Source organism: Sphaeramia orbicularis, unplaced genomic scaffold (assembly GCF_902148855.1).
Source record: "Sphaeramia orbicularis unplaced genomic scaffold, fSphaOr1.1, whole genome shotgun sequence".
Taxonomy (NCBI): Eukaryota; Metazoa; Chordata; class Actinopteri; order Kurtiformes; family Apogonidae; genus Sphaeramia; species Sphaeramia orbicularis.
Window position 1 is genome coordinate 337573 of NW_021941442.1, and position 14548 is coordinate 352120.

General features: G+C 41.3%; 1 protein-coding gene across 3 annotated transcripts; it reads right to left on the reverse strand.

Annotated features, from left to right (window-relative positions):
• Window positions 1–1809: 1809 nt before the first annotated feature.
• LOC115415763 (peptidase M20 domain-containing protein 2-like) lies at window positions 1810–13504 on the reverse strand. 3 transcript variants are annotated; one of them, XM_030129407.1, is made up of 8 exons: window positions 13041–13504; window positions 11900–12048; window positions 10959–11101; window positions 10728–10882; window positions 10007–10139; window positions 8942–9049; window positions 2720–2807; window positions 2497–2615 (listed from the first exon to the last, which is right to left on the reverse strand). In XM_030129407.1, the coding sequence occupies exons 1-8, from the start codon at window positions 13449–13451 to the stop codon at window positions 2612–2614; spliced, it is 1191 nt and encodes a 396-aa protein (XP_029985267.1). In that variant the 5' UTR covers window positions 13452–13504; the 3' UTR covers window positions 2497–2611. The 3 variants fall into 3 exon arrangements, with proteins under 3 accessions (XP_029985265.1, XP_029985266.1, XP_029985267.1); XM_030129405.1 differs by lacking the exon at window positions 2720–2807 and having other exon boundaries at window positions 1810–2615; XM_030129406.1 differs by lacking the exon at window positions 2720–2807 and having other exon boundaries at window positions 2473–2715.
• Window positions 13505–14548: the final 1044 nt, after the last annotated feature.

The window sequence follows — 14548 nt, forward strand, 5'->3', positions numbered from 1 at the left end:
TTAGTATTAGTCAGTATTGGTATCAGTATTAGTGTTAGTCAGTATTATTATTAGTATTAGTGTTAGTCAGTATTATTATTAGTATTAGTCAGTATTAGTATTAGTATTAGTCAGTATTATTATTAGTATTAGTGTTAGTCAGTATTAGTATTAGTATTAGTGTTAGTCAGTATTGGTATCAGTATTAGTGTTAGTCAGTATTATTATTAGTATTAGTGTTAGTCAGTATTAGTATTAGTGTTAGTATTTGTGTTAATAAGTATTGGTCAGGTGTCCGTTGTGTCACAAGATGTTCTTTGCGTCACTGGTCTGGTACATTTCTTAGGACAGGTCCCATCTTGGTCCCATAGTAAACGGACATATATGATGACAGGACATGACCTTAGGCACACTGTTAAATAGACACGCCCACAGACGATCGTAAACAACAGATAAGAAGTAAACACGGTCATTATGGGGTTTTGCATTGAGTTGAGGAATTTCATCTCCTTGACTTTAGAGTCAGATGACACCAGTCCATTTTCTGTGATCCAACCCACAAGGGGGTCAGCCCAGAGTTTGAAGATCAGTTTAAAGGATTATAAAAGTGATGTGCACTGGAATGTCTGGGTCCATTTCCTGTTTGGAATGTGGATCCTCCTCAGCTGAGTTCTATTTTGTTTGTGATCAGATCAAGTCAACAATAAAATTATAAAAATGAGACCAAAAAGAATCCGGACTTATTCTTGGAGCTGCCAACAAAAGAACAGTAACACTAGGAAGAACCCCAGGGGTACTGGTAAGAAGCCCAGGGGTACTAGGAAGAAGCCTCGGGCACTGGGAAGAAGTCCAGGGGTACTAGGAAGAACCCCAGGGGTACTGGTAAGAAGCCCAGGGGTACGAGGAAGAAGCCCGGGGCACTGGGAAGAAGTCCAGGGGTACTAGGAAGAACCCCAGGGGTACTGGGAAGAAGCCCAGGGGTACTAGGAAGAAGCCTCGGGCACTGGGAAGAAGTCCAGGGGTACTAGGAAGAAGCCCGAGGTACTGGGAAGAAGTCCAGGGGTACTAGGAAGAAGCCCGGGGCACTGGGAAGAAGTCCAGGGGTACTAGGAAGAACCCCAGGGGTACTGGGAAGAAACCCAGGGGTACTAGGAAGAAGCCCAGGGGTACTAAGAAGAAGTCCAGAGGTAGTAGGAAGAAGCCCAGGGGTACTGGGAAGAAGTCCAGGGGTACTGGGAAGAAGTCCAGGGGTACTAGGAAGAAGCCCAGGGGTAGAAGGAAGAAGCCCAGGGGTACTAAGAAGAAGTCCAGAGGTAGTAGGAAGCAGCCCAGGGGTACTGGGAAGAAGCCAAGGGGTAGTAGGAAGAAGCCCAGGGGTACTAGGAAAGTTTATGTGAAAACACATTAAATAAACCAATATGTACTGAATATAAATTAAAATAGAATAAATGCATAAATATAAACACAAATACATTCATTTAAAAGTTAGGTTGTCTTTGGAAACATTTGAAGATTATTTATATTTAACATGATTCAAAATGAGTTTATTTGATAAGGAATTATTTTATGTCGATGAAAAGTTCATTTATTAATGACCAATTTATTTTTCTAATCAATGACAGAGGGCACTTTTAGTTTATATTTTACACCAAATTTACATTAATAAATGTGTTATTTTTCATATATTACAATTAAATAGAAGTTGTTTTGTAAATAGAAACTGACACCTTTGGCACAGGAACACATTTGGACTCATTTTATTCAATCAAAAATGCTGAAGTGACAGTTGGGGATACTTGGATAAAAAAGTGTATTTCAGGGGTAGTCCGCTGTAAAAAGTCCTCATTTCAGGGGTAGTCCGCTGTAAAAAGTCCTCATTTCAGGGGTACTCCACTGTACAAAGTTGGAGAACTGGACTAGACCTTTCCCAGATTACAGTAATAATGATCTTTTCACATCTTCATCAAACTTAGGTTGTATTGATTCGTTTCTGTTCTTCTCCTCCTCCTTCTCCTCCTCCTCAGGTTCTCTGTGTGCTCAGTCTTGTCTCCTTGTCCTCCTCTTTGTGTTTCTCCTCCTCTTCCTTCTCCTCCTTCTCTTCTTCCTCCTCTTCCTCAGGTTCTCTGTGTGCTCAGTCTTGTCTCCTTGTCCTCCTCTTTGTGTTTCTCCTCTTCCTTCTCCTCCTTCTCTTCTTCCTCCTCCTCAGGTTCTCTGTGTGCTCAGTCTTGTCTCCTTGTCCTCCTCTTTGTGTTTCTCCTCCTCTTCCTTCTCTTCTTCCTCCTCTTCCTCAGGTTCTCTGTGTGCTCAGTCTTGTCTCCTTGTCCTCCTCTTTGTGTTTCTCCTCTTCCTTCTCCTCCTTCTCTTCTTCCTCCTCCTCAGGTTCTCTGTGTGCTCAGTCTTGTCTCCTTGTCCTCCTCTTTGTGTTTCTCCTCCTCTTCCTTCTCCTCCTTCTCTTCTTCCTCCTCCTCAGGTTCTCTGTGTGCTCAGTCTTGTCTCCTTGTCCTCCTCTTTGTGTTTCTCCTCTGTAAACTCCTCTTTGATCTTCTGCAGTAGTTGTGGGTTCATCAGTAGGTCCAGTGCCGTCATGGACAGAGCCTTTGCAGTCCTGAGAGCGTAGAACTGAGCCCTGGCATCACCTACAAGGAACAGAAAGAAAAGAAAGAACCGAAGGAACCGAAGGAACAGAAGGAACATAAAGAACAGAAGGATTAGAATAGAACTGAGCCCTGGCATCACCTACAAGGAACAGAAAGAACAGAAAGAACAGGAGGATTTCAGAAGGTTCACTATTCCACCAAAGAGTACCATGAACATGTCTACTACTGCACCTGTACAGAATAGAATAGAATAGAATAGAACAGAGTAGAATAGAATAGAACAGAACAGAATAGAATAGAACAGAACAGAATAGAACAGAACAGAGTAGAATAGAATAGAACAGAACAGAATAGAACAGAACAGAGTAGAATAGAATAGAACAGAACAGAATAGAACAGAACAGAGTAGAATAGAATAGAACAGAACAGAGTAGAATAGAATAGAACAGAATAGAATAGAACAGAACAGAGTAGAATAGAACAGAGTAGAGTAGAACAGACCAGAACAGAACAGAACAGAATAGAACAGAATAGAATCCATTAGAATAGAATATTAGACAATAAGTTTTCTTGTTGTTTCTCCAGTTGTTCAGTGAAATTACAGCTGTTCTGGACCAGTGACAGTCACCTGACATGTAAACATAGACATATATGGCTGTATCTACATATATGACTGTATCTACGTATATGACTGTATTTACATATATGACTGTATCTACATATATGACTGTATTTACATATATGACTGTATCTACGTATATGACTGTATTTACATATATGACTGTATCTATGTATATGACTGTATTTACATATGACTGTATTTACATATATGACTGTATCTACATATATGACTGTATTTACATATATGGCTGTATCTACATATATGGCTGTATTTACATATATGACTGTATTTACATATATGACTGTATCTACATATATGACTGTATTTACATATATGACTATCTACATATATGACTGTATTTACATATATGGCTGTATCTACATATATGACTGTATTTACATACAGACCTGATCAAAATCTTCAGACCAGTTGAAAAATAGCTAGAATTGACCTTTTGCACATTTGGATCTTAATGAGGTTTTAAGTAGAGCTACAATATACAAAAGCAAGAAGGGGGAGTGAGACAAAAAGCACTTTGAAAAAGTCATTTATTGAAAACAAGTAAACTGAAATAGGCTGTTTATCAGCTGATCAAAAGTTTAAGACCACAGGCTATAAAAGCCAAAATCTGCTCCAAATTCTCCTTTTCTGTCGGGCATTCACACGGTCATGCCCTCCTGATGGCTAAAGCTCAGAAGCTTTCTCTTCTTGAACGTGGTCGGATCGTCCAGCTGCATAAGCGAGGCCTCTGGCAGCGTGCCATTGCTGCTGAGGTTGGACGCAATAAGACAGTCATTCTACATTTTTGGACAGATCCTGAGCATTATGGAACAAAAAAGTCAAGTGGTAGACCCAAAAAAATGACACCTGCGCTGAGCCGGAGGATCCCATTGACTGTCCGTCAGGACACAGGGCGGTCCTCCACCCAAATGAAGGCCCTTACTGGTGCCGACTGCAACGCAATAACCATCAGACGGCATCTGCGGGAAAAGGGTTTCAAAACCAAAAAACGAATTCAAAGACCTCGTCTCCTCCAACGCCACAAAACTGCCCGTTTAGACTTTGCCAGGAGCATCAAACATGGGACACTGAAAGGTGGAAAAAAGTTTTATTCTCTGATGAGAAAAAATGGAACCTTGACGGTCCAGATGGCTTCCAACGTTACTGGCACGACAAGGAGATCCCACCTGAGATGTTTTCTACCCGGCACAGTGGAGGGGGGTCCATCATGATCTGAGGTGCTTTTTCATTCAGTGGAACACTGGAGCTTCAGGTGGTGCAGGGTGGTCAAACGGCGGCTGGTTACGTGCAGATGTTGCAGTGGGCGTCCCTCATGACTGAGGGCCCTGGTCTGTGTGGGAACAGCTGGGTTTAAAAACAGGACAACGCTGCAGTTCACAATGCTCGCTTGACCAAGGACTTCTTCAGGGAGAAGAACATCACTCTTTTGGACCATCCCGCATGTTCCCCTGATTTAAATCCCATAGAGAACATTTGGGGATGGATGGCAAGGGAAGTTTATAAAAATGGCCATCAGTTCCACACAGTTGATGCCCTTCGTGAAGCCATCTTCACCACTTGGAGCAATGTTCCCACCAGCCTCCTGGAAACACTCACATCAAGCATGGCCAAAGGAATTTATGAAGTGATTAACAAGAACGGTGGAGCTACTCATTACTGAGTCCTACTGAGAACATTTTTTGTTCTGGTTTGGAGAGTTTTTTGTAATTTTTTGAGCGATGGTCTTAAACTTTTGATCAGCTGATAAACAGCCTATTTCAGTTTACTTGTTGTTTTCAATAAATGACTTTTTCAAAGTGCTTTTTGTCTCACTCCCCCTTCTTGCTTTTGTATATTGTAGCTCTACTTAAAACCTCATTAAGATCCAAATGTGCAAAAGGTAAATTCTAGCTATTTTTCAACTGGTCTGAAGATTTTGATCAGGTCTGTATATGACTGCATCTACATATATGACTGTATTTACATATATGACTGTATTTACATATATGACTGTATCTACGTATATGACTGTATTTACATATATGACTGTATTTACGTATATGACTGTATTTACATATATGACTGTATCTACGTCTATGACTGTATTTACATATATGACTGTATTTACATATATGGCTGTATCTACATATATGACTGTATTTACATATATGACTGCATCTACATATATGACTGCATTTACATATATGACTGTATTTACATATATGACTGTATTTACATATATGACTGTATCTACGTCTATGACTGTATTTACATATATGACTGTATTTACATATATGGCTGTATCTACATATATGACTGTATTTACATATATGACTGCATCTACATATATGACTGTATTTACATATATGGCTGTATTTACATATATGACTGTATTTACATATATGACTGTATCTACATATATGATTGTATTTACATATATGACTATTTACATTTATGACTGTATTTACATATATGGCTGTATCTACATATATGACTGTATTTACATATATGGCTGTATCTACATATATGACTGTATTTACATATATGGCTGTATTTACATTTATGACTGTATTTACATATATGACTGTATTTACATATATGACTGTATTTAAATATATGGCTGTATCTACATATATGACTGTATTTACATATATGGCTGTATCTACATATATGGCTGTATCTACATATATGACTGTATTTACATATATGGCTGTATTTACATATATGGCTGTATCTACGTATATGACTGTATTTACATATATGACTGTATTTACATATATGGCTGTGTCTACATATATGACTGTATTTACATATATGACTGTATTTACATTTATGACTGTATTTACATATATGACTGTATCTAAGTATATGACTGTATTTACATATATGACTGTATTTACATATATGGCTGTATTTACATATATGACTGTATTTACATATATGACTGTATCTACATATATGATTGTATTTACATATATGACTGTATTTACATTTATGACTGTATTTACATATATGGCTGTATCTACATATATGATTGCATTTACATATATGACTGTATTTACATTTATGACTGTATTTACATATATGACTGTATCTACGTATATGACTGTATTTACATATATGACTGTATTTAAATATATGGCTGTATCTACATATATGACTGTATCTACGTATATGACTGTATTTACATATATGACTGTATTTACATATATGGCTGTATCTACATATATGGCTGTATTTACATATATGACTGTATTTACATATATGGCTGTATCTACATATATGACTGTATCTACGTATATGACTGTATTTACGTATATGACTGTATTTACATATATGGCTGTATCTACATATATGACTGTATTTACATATATGACTGTATCTACATATATGACTGTATTTACATATATGGCTGTATCTACATATATGACTGTATTTACATATATGACAAACATATATGGCTGTATCTACATATATGACTGTATTTACATATATGACTGTATCTACATATATGACTGTATTTACATATATGGCTGTATCTACATATATGACTGTATTTACATATATGACAAACATATATGGCTGTATCTACATATATGACTGTATTTACATACAGTCGTCCTCAAAATTATTCATACCCCTGCCATTTTTTGTAACTTTTTGTTTTTGTGATGAAATGAATGAGTTTTGTCAAGTTTGTTTGTGACTTATATGTGATACACAAGTGAGGAAATAAGAACAAATGATACTTGGAGAAATACTTTATTTCAGGAGTATTTTATTAGAGGATTTCTAAAAAACGCCATGTTCAAAATTATTCATACCCTAGGTTTATTAAGTCCAAAGTCTTTTCTTAATAGTCAGTAGAATAGCCTTTGTTCTTGATAATGGTTCCTGTAAGTGTCCACAGGTTCTCTTCTGTCTCCTGTGGGGTTTTGGTCCACTCTTCCAGGACCAAAGCCTCCAGCTGGGTCCGGTTGGATGGTTTCCTACCCATCACGCTAGTCTTTGGCTCCCTCCACAGATCCTCTATATGATTTAGGTCAGAGCTTTGACTGGGTCATGTCCTTGAACCACTACTGCACTACCTTGGTGGTATGCTTGGGGTCAGTGTCCTGCTGGGACGTCCAGTCAGGACCAGTCTAGAGTTTCTCAGCAGACACATCCACATTGTCATCCAGGATGTTGATATAATCCTCCTTTTTCATGATGCCCTGTATCTTGATGAGGTTCTCGGTGCCACTAGCAGAAAAGCAGCCCCATAGCATTATGTTGCCACCACCATGCTTGATGGTTGGGGCTGTGTTCAGCTAGCGTTCTTCTCCTTGCTTCCTTCAGATGCAGTCAACATCCATGTGGCCAAACAACTCCATCTTTGTTTCATCAAATCACTGGATTGATGACCAAAAGCTTGGATCTTGGTTAAGAAGAGCTCTAGGAAATGCCAGATGAGCCTCCTGATGTTTCATCCTGAGTCATGCCATCTTCCTGTGTCTGCATCCATGGAGATCTCCTTTGTGCAATACTGGCTGGATGGTTGTCTGTGATACCTTCATACCTTGGTTATTTTGGTGGCAACATAATGCTATGGTTATAACCTATAATGCTAGGATGCTTCTCTGCTAGTGGCACTGGAAACCTCATGAAGTTACAAGGCATCATGAATTTAACATAATTATATCAACGTCCTGGATGACAGCGTGAAAGTGCTGAGAAACTCTAGACTGGTCCTGACTGGACGTCCCAGCAGGACACTGACCCCAAGCATACCACCAAGGTAGTGCAGTAGTGGTTCAAAGACATGACCCAGTCAAAGTCCTAACCTAAACCATTTAGAGGATCTGTGGAGGGAGCTAAAGACCAGAGTGATGGGTAGGAGACCACCCAACCAGACCCAGCTGGAGGCTTTGGTCCAGGAAGAGTGGACCAAAACCCCACAGGAGACAGAAGAGAACCTGTGGACACCTACAGGAACCATTATCAAGAACAAAGGCTATTCTACTGACTATTAAGAAAAGACTTTGGACTTAATAAACCTAGGGTATGAATAATTTTGAACATGGCGCTTTTTAGAAATCCTCTAATAAAATACTCCTGAAATAAAGTATTTCTCCAAGTATCATTTGTTCTTATTTCCTCACTTGTGTATCACATATAAGTCACAAACAAACTTGACAAAACTCATTCATTTCATCACAAAAACAAAAAGTTACAAAAAATGGCAGGGGTATGAATGATTTTGAGGACGACTGTATATGGCTGTATCTACATATATGACTGTATTTATATATATGACAAACATATATGGCTGTATCTACATATATGACTGTATTTACATATATGGCTGTATCTACATATATGACTGTATTTACATATATGACAAACATGTATGGCTGTATCTACGTATATGACTGTATTTACATATATGGCTGTATCTACATATATGACTGTATTTACATATATGACAAACATATATGGCTGTATCTACATATATGACAAACATATATGGCTGTATCTACAAATATGACTGTATTTACATATATGGCTGTGTCTACATATATGACTGTATTTACATACATGACAGACATATATGACTGTATGTACATGTATAACTGTATTTACACATATGACAGTATTTACATATATGACAAACATATATGACTATATTTACATATATGGCTGTATTTACATATATGGCTGTATTTCCATATATGACTGCAAATATCCTGTGTGTGGTTCCGACCTGCAGCGCTGGTGTATTCCTGAGTGTGGACCAGAGCATTAGCTCCGATGTAGAAGTATGGATGGATCCCAGGGACGGCAAACGTCACATTCCCAAAGTCTGTGGAGCCTGAGCAGGAAAAACAGAACAAAGACATAAGGGAAGAAACATGCATGAAAAACAGAGCAAAGACCAAAGGGAGGAAACACAGGTCCGATTAAAGTGTGGATGAAAAACAGAGCAAACCAGAGGGAAGAACACAGGACCGATTCAAGTGGACCTGTATGTTTGACTTAGAAGAAAGGAAGATGCAAATTCAGCCAAATTCACCACAAACGCACCACACTGGACCTTTATATGAGGTGGATTATGGGCGGGGTTAGAACCTATGGGAGGAGCCATTGGCTGGGAGTGACGGACCTGTGGTTTTCAGGTGATCAGTTCCAGTAAACCAGTATCAGTCCCACTAAACCAGTACTAGTCTCACTAAACCAGTATCAGTCCCACTAAACCAGTCTCAGTCTCACTAAACCAGTATCAGTCTCACTAAACCAGTCTCAGTCTCACTAAACCAGTATCAGTCCCACTAAACCAGTACTAGTCCCACTAAACCAGTACTAGTCCCACTAAACCAGTATCAGTCTCACTAAACCAGTACTAGTCCCACTAAACCAGTACTAGTCCCACTAAACCAGTATCAGTCCCACTAAACCAGTACTAGTCCCACTAAACCAGTATCAGTCCCACTAAACCAGTACTAGTCCCACTAAACCAGTATCAGTCCCACTAAACCAGTATCAGTCCCACTAAACCAGTATCAGTCCCACTAAACCAGTACCAGTCCCACTAAACCAGTACCAGTCCCACTAAACCAGTATCAGTCCCACTAAACCAGTATCAGTCCCACTAAACCAGTATCAGTTCCACTAAACCAGTATCAGTCCCACTAAACCAGTACCAGTCCCACTAAACCAGTACCAGTCCCACTAAACCAGTACCAGTCCCACTAAACCAGTATCAGTCCCACTAAACCAGTACCAGTCCCACTAAACCAGTATCAGTCCCAGTTAAACCAGCATGACGTACCAGACTCCTTTAGAACCTCTTCATCTGTGGTGAACTCCATACCCAGAGCGGTACCGTTCTGCTCATACAACTGTTCCAGAGTCCAAAACCGTAGCATGTTATCAAATCTGTTTTTGGAGAATTCAACTTCAACCTAAAAAATAACATGTTCTATTAAGACACAGATACATGTTCTACTAAGACACAGACACATGTTCTGCTAAGACAAAGACACATGTTCTGCTAAGACACAGACACATGTTCTGCTAAGACACAGACACATGTTCTACTAAGACACAGACACATGTTCTATTCAGACAAAGACACATGTTCTTTTAAGACAGACACATGTTCTACTAAGACACAGACACATGTTCTACTAAGACAAAGACACATGTTCTACTAAAACACAGACACATGTTCTACTAAAACACAGACACATGTTCTATTAAGACACAGACACATGTTCTACTAAGACACAGACACATGTTCTATTAAGACACAGACACGTTCTATTGACTTAACGACCAAACTGATTTTTGACAGTCACATAATGGTGTTGTTCCTGGTGTTGTCCTTCCGTACACCCTGTGGCCTCAGCTGCAGATCTGAAACACCTCTGGGCCTTGTCCTGCTCATGGTGGTGTTGGTGTTGTTAATGGTGTTGGTGTTAGTAGTGTTAGTGTTGTTCCTGGTGTTGTTCCTAGTGTTGTTCCTGGTGTTGTTCCTAGTGTTGTCCTACCGTACACCCTGTGGCCTCAGCTGCAGATCTGAAACACCTCTCTGCCTTCTCCTTCAGGACGGGCAGCTCGGCTCTGGATGGCGTCCTCAGGTAGAACTCCAGCTCAGTGTAATCTGGGATGATGTTGGGTTTGACTCCGCCGTTTTTGATGATTCCTGAAGAACACAGAGTGATTTAGCGGAGTTGATTTCAGGAGTCACAGACGTGTGGACAGATGGATGGACAGTTCACCGTGGACTCTCCAGTCCGGTTTCAGCTGCTGCCTGAGCACCGACAGGCTGTTGTAGCACAGGACGGCGGCATCCAAGGCGTTGACGCCCTCCCAGGGGTAGGCGGACGCATGGGACGCCCTGCCATAGTATCTGATGGTCACACTAGAATTAGACAGAGACCACACTGGAATTAGACAGAAACCAACTGGAATTAAACAGAGACCAACTGGAATTAGACAGAGACCAGCTGGAATTAGACAGAGACCAACAGAGACCAACTGGAATTAGACAGAGACCAACTGGAATTAGACAGACCAACACAGACCGACTGTAATTAGACAGAGACCAGCTGGAATTAGACAGAGACCAACTGGAATTAGACAGAAACCAACTGGAATTAGACAGAGACCAGCTGGAATTAGACAGAGACCAACAGAGACCGACTGGAATTAGACAGAGACCAGCTGGAATTAGACAGAGACCAACACAGACCGACTGGAATTAGACAGAGACCAGCTGGAATTAGACAGAGACCAACTGGAATTAGACAGAAACCAACTGGAATTAGACAGAGACCAGCTGGAATTAGACAGAGACCAACAGAGACCGACTGGAATTAGACAGAGACCAGCTGGAATTAGACAGAGACCAACACAGACCAACTGGAATTAGACAGAGACCAGCTGGAAATAGACAGAGACCACACAGGAATTAGACAGAGACCAGCTGGAATTACACTGAGACCAGCAGAGACTAACTGGAATTAGACAGAGACCAGCTGGAATTAGACAGAGACCAGCTAGAATTAGACAGAGACCAACTGGAATTAGACAGAGCCCAGCATCAGTCAGAATTAGACCAGACCCGTGCCTTCACATTAGGTTAGGGTTAGCGGTGAGTCCAGGTCCATTAGGGACACCCCTGATTGGATGGGGCTGTGCGTCCTCATGCTGTCCTTACTCGTGCTCTGCCACACAGGGTAGGTACAGGGCGTCCTCCTTGGATGGGTGGGCCATGAACACCACATCCAGACCCTCGAACGCCCCTTCTCGCAGCATGTCGATCTTCCCTCCCCCGTCCTCCTCTGCAGGTGTCCCCAGCACCGTCACCTGACAACACACACACACACACACACACACACACACACACACACACACACACACATACAGCAGTGACCACTCACCTGACTGACCACTCATTTGCATGGACCCACTGGTACACAGGTGGACACTCTGCAGCCACTGGGGCTGTGTCAACCCTAAACCTAACCCTAACCCTAACCCTAAACCTAACCCTAAACCTAACCCTAAACCTAAACCTAAACCTAAACCTAACCCTAACCTAACCCTAAACCTAACCCTAACCCTAAACCTAACCCTAACCCTAACCCTAAACCTAAACCTAACCCTAGACCTAACCCTAACCTAACCCTAAACCTAACCCTAACAGAATAAACAGTTTAAGCCGATTGTTGTTTTTTATTTACTTTGGATGCTATAGACTGTGTGGGGGGTGGGGGGTCAGACTCCTTAGTTCAGTTCCACATTCAGTCCCATCTGGTCTGCTGTGAACTGGACCAGTCCAATAACGACAGAATAATATAGAAATAATGACAACTCAAAAACACAAACAAACTGAACCATCAGTCTAATTGGACCAGCATTCAGCCTCAGTTGAACACCTGTTCATTATGACAGATCCAGATCCAGTGGATCTACAAACTGTCCTTCAAACACTGTGAAAAACACACACACTGTGTCTTCAGAAACATCAGTCTAGTTGGACCAACATTCAGCCTCCGTTTATCATCAACACATGTTCAACCTGTTGTTTTTGAACGGGACCAGATGTTTTTGTTTGTTTGTTTGTTTTTGACCACATGGGTTTGTTTTCCCCAAAAGTACAGACTACACATACTTCCGGTTTCGCCGACCGAACCGAACCCCCTTAACTTTTATTTTCTAATAATAATAATAGCCCTGTAAAAGGCCCTAATGGGACCAGAACCGGTCCTGCAGGAACTTAAGTCCTACCTGGACCAGAACCGGCAGACTGCTGTGGTCCTACCTGGAGCAGAACCGGCAGACTCCTGTGGTCCTACCTGGACCCGGACCGGCAGACTGCTTCGGTCCGGCAGCTCCTCCAGAACCGCCTTGAGGCCCAGGGCCGCGGCAGCCCCCACCTCTGCAATCAGGTTGTGTCCGCAGGCGTGACCCAGACCCGGAAGGGCGTCGAACTCACACAGGAAGCCCACGTTGACCACCGGACCCGGGCCCAGTTCGGGTCCCCAGACGGCTCGGAAGGCGGTGTCCAGTTTGAAGTGCGGGTCCACGGTCCATCCGGGCTCCTGGCTGAAGAAGTCCACCAGGGTACCGTGGGCCTGGGTCTCCTGGTAGGCCAGCTCCGGACAGGTCCAGATGTCCCGGCTCAGACCGTGAAGCTTCGGTTCGGCTGCGTCTATGAGGACACCGAGTCTGTGTTTGAGTTCGGACAGAAGAGCCGAAGAAGACATTCTGGACCGGGACAGGGACAGAACTGGGACGGAAACAGGAAGGAGACCGGAACCGGAAGTACATGTTCCCGTAGCGGTGCGAATCGGCTCTTCCGGTAGAAACTCAAAGAAGAACTGACTCCTTTGGTTCCGGACGACTCCTCATGTTCTGTCATTTACAGTTTAAGGTTTGAACCCAAATGAACAAATAAGAAGAGTTCTACAAAAGACCCAGATTAGGACTGAGCAGGACCCAGTTTAGGTCTGAGCCGGACCCAGTTTAGGACTGAGCCGGACCCAGTTTGGGACGGAACAGAACACAGTTTAGGTCTGAGCAGGTCTGAGATCTGAGCAGGTCCACATCCATTTACTCTGGCAACAACAACATATATATATATATATATATATATATATATATATATATATATATATATATATATATATATATATATATATATACACAGGGCCGGACTGAGACTCATTTTCAGCCCTGGAGTTTCATACCTCAGACCGGCCCACTTTAGATCACAACCGATTATTATTAAAATCATGGAATTCTAACCTTACATGTTAGGTCTACACACTGTTCTGCAAAGCCTTCTAATTCAGTGTATTTTCTAAAATATTTCCAATTCAGTGCAAGTAAAGGTTGCTTCACAATGTGGATTTATTTCAACAGTGAGTGCACATCCACATCTCCAACATTATTATTCCTCACAACACAACAACAGAATCTATATTTTTGTTCTTATAAGTGTTAACATTTTTCAAACCTTTAAAATGTTAAATAAAAAAATAATAAAAAAAAAATAAAAATAAAGCTTGCTGCACTTTCTAATAACTATTATTTTTGTATCCTCTGCAACAAAAGATTTCCATCACAACTTACTTGCGGTTTGTTCCATCGTTGCTATTGAAAACTTTTGGTACAGTGATATTAGGGTTAGGGGATGATCAGAAAAAAACGTGTATCCTGTGACTGAGGGCGAGCAAAGCAGTCAAAGCTAACAACAGACTCATCTTCATCTGTCTCCTTTGTGCCTATTGGTTCAGGGTTGTGCTGCTGAGCTGCTCCTCTGTCATCAGTAGACTCTGCTCTCCCTTTCACACTTCCTCCA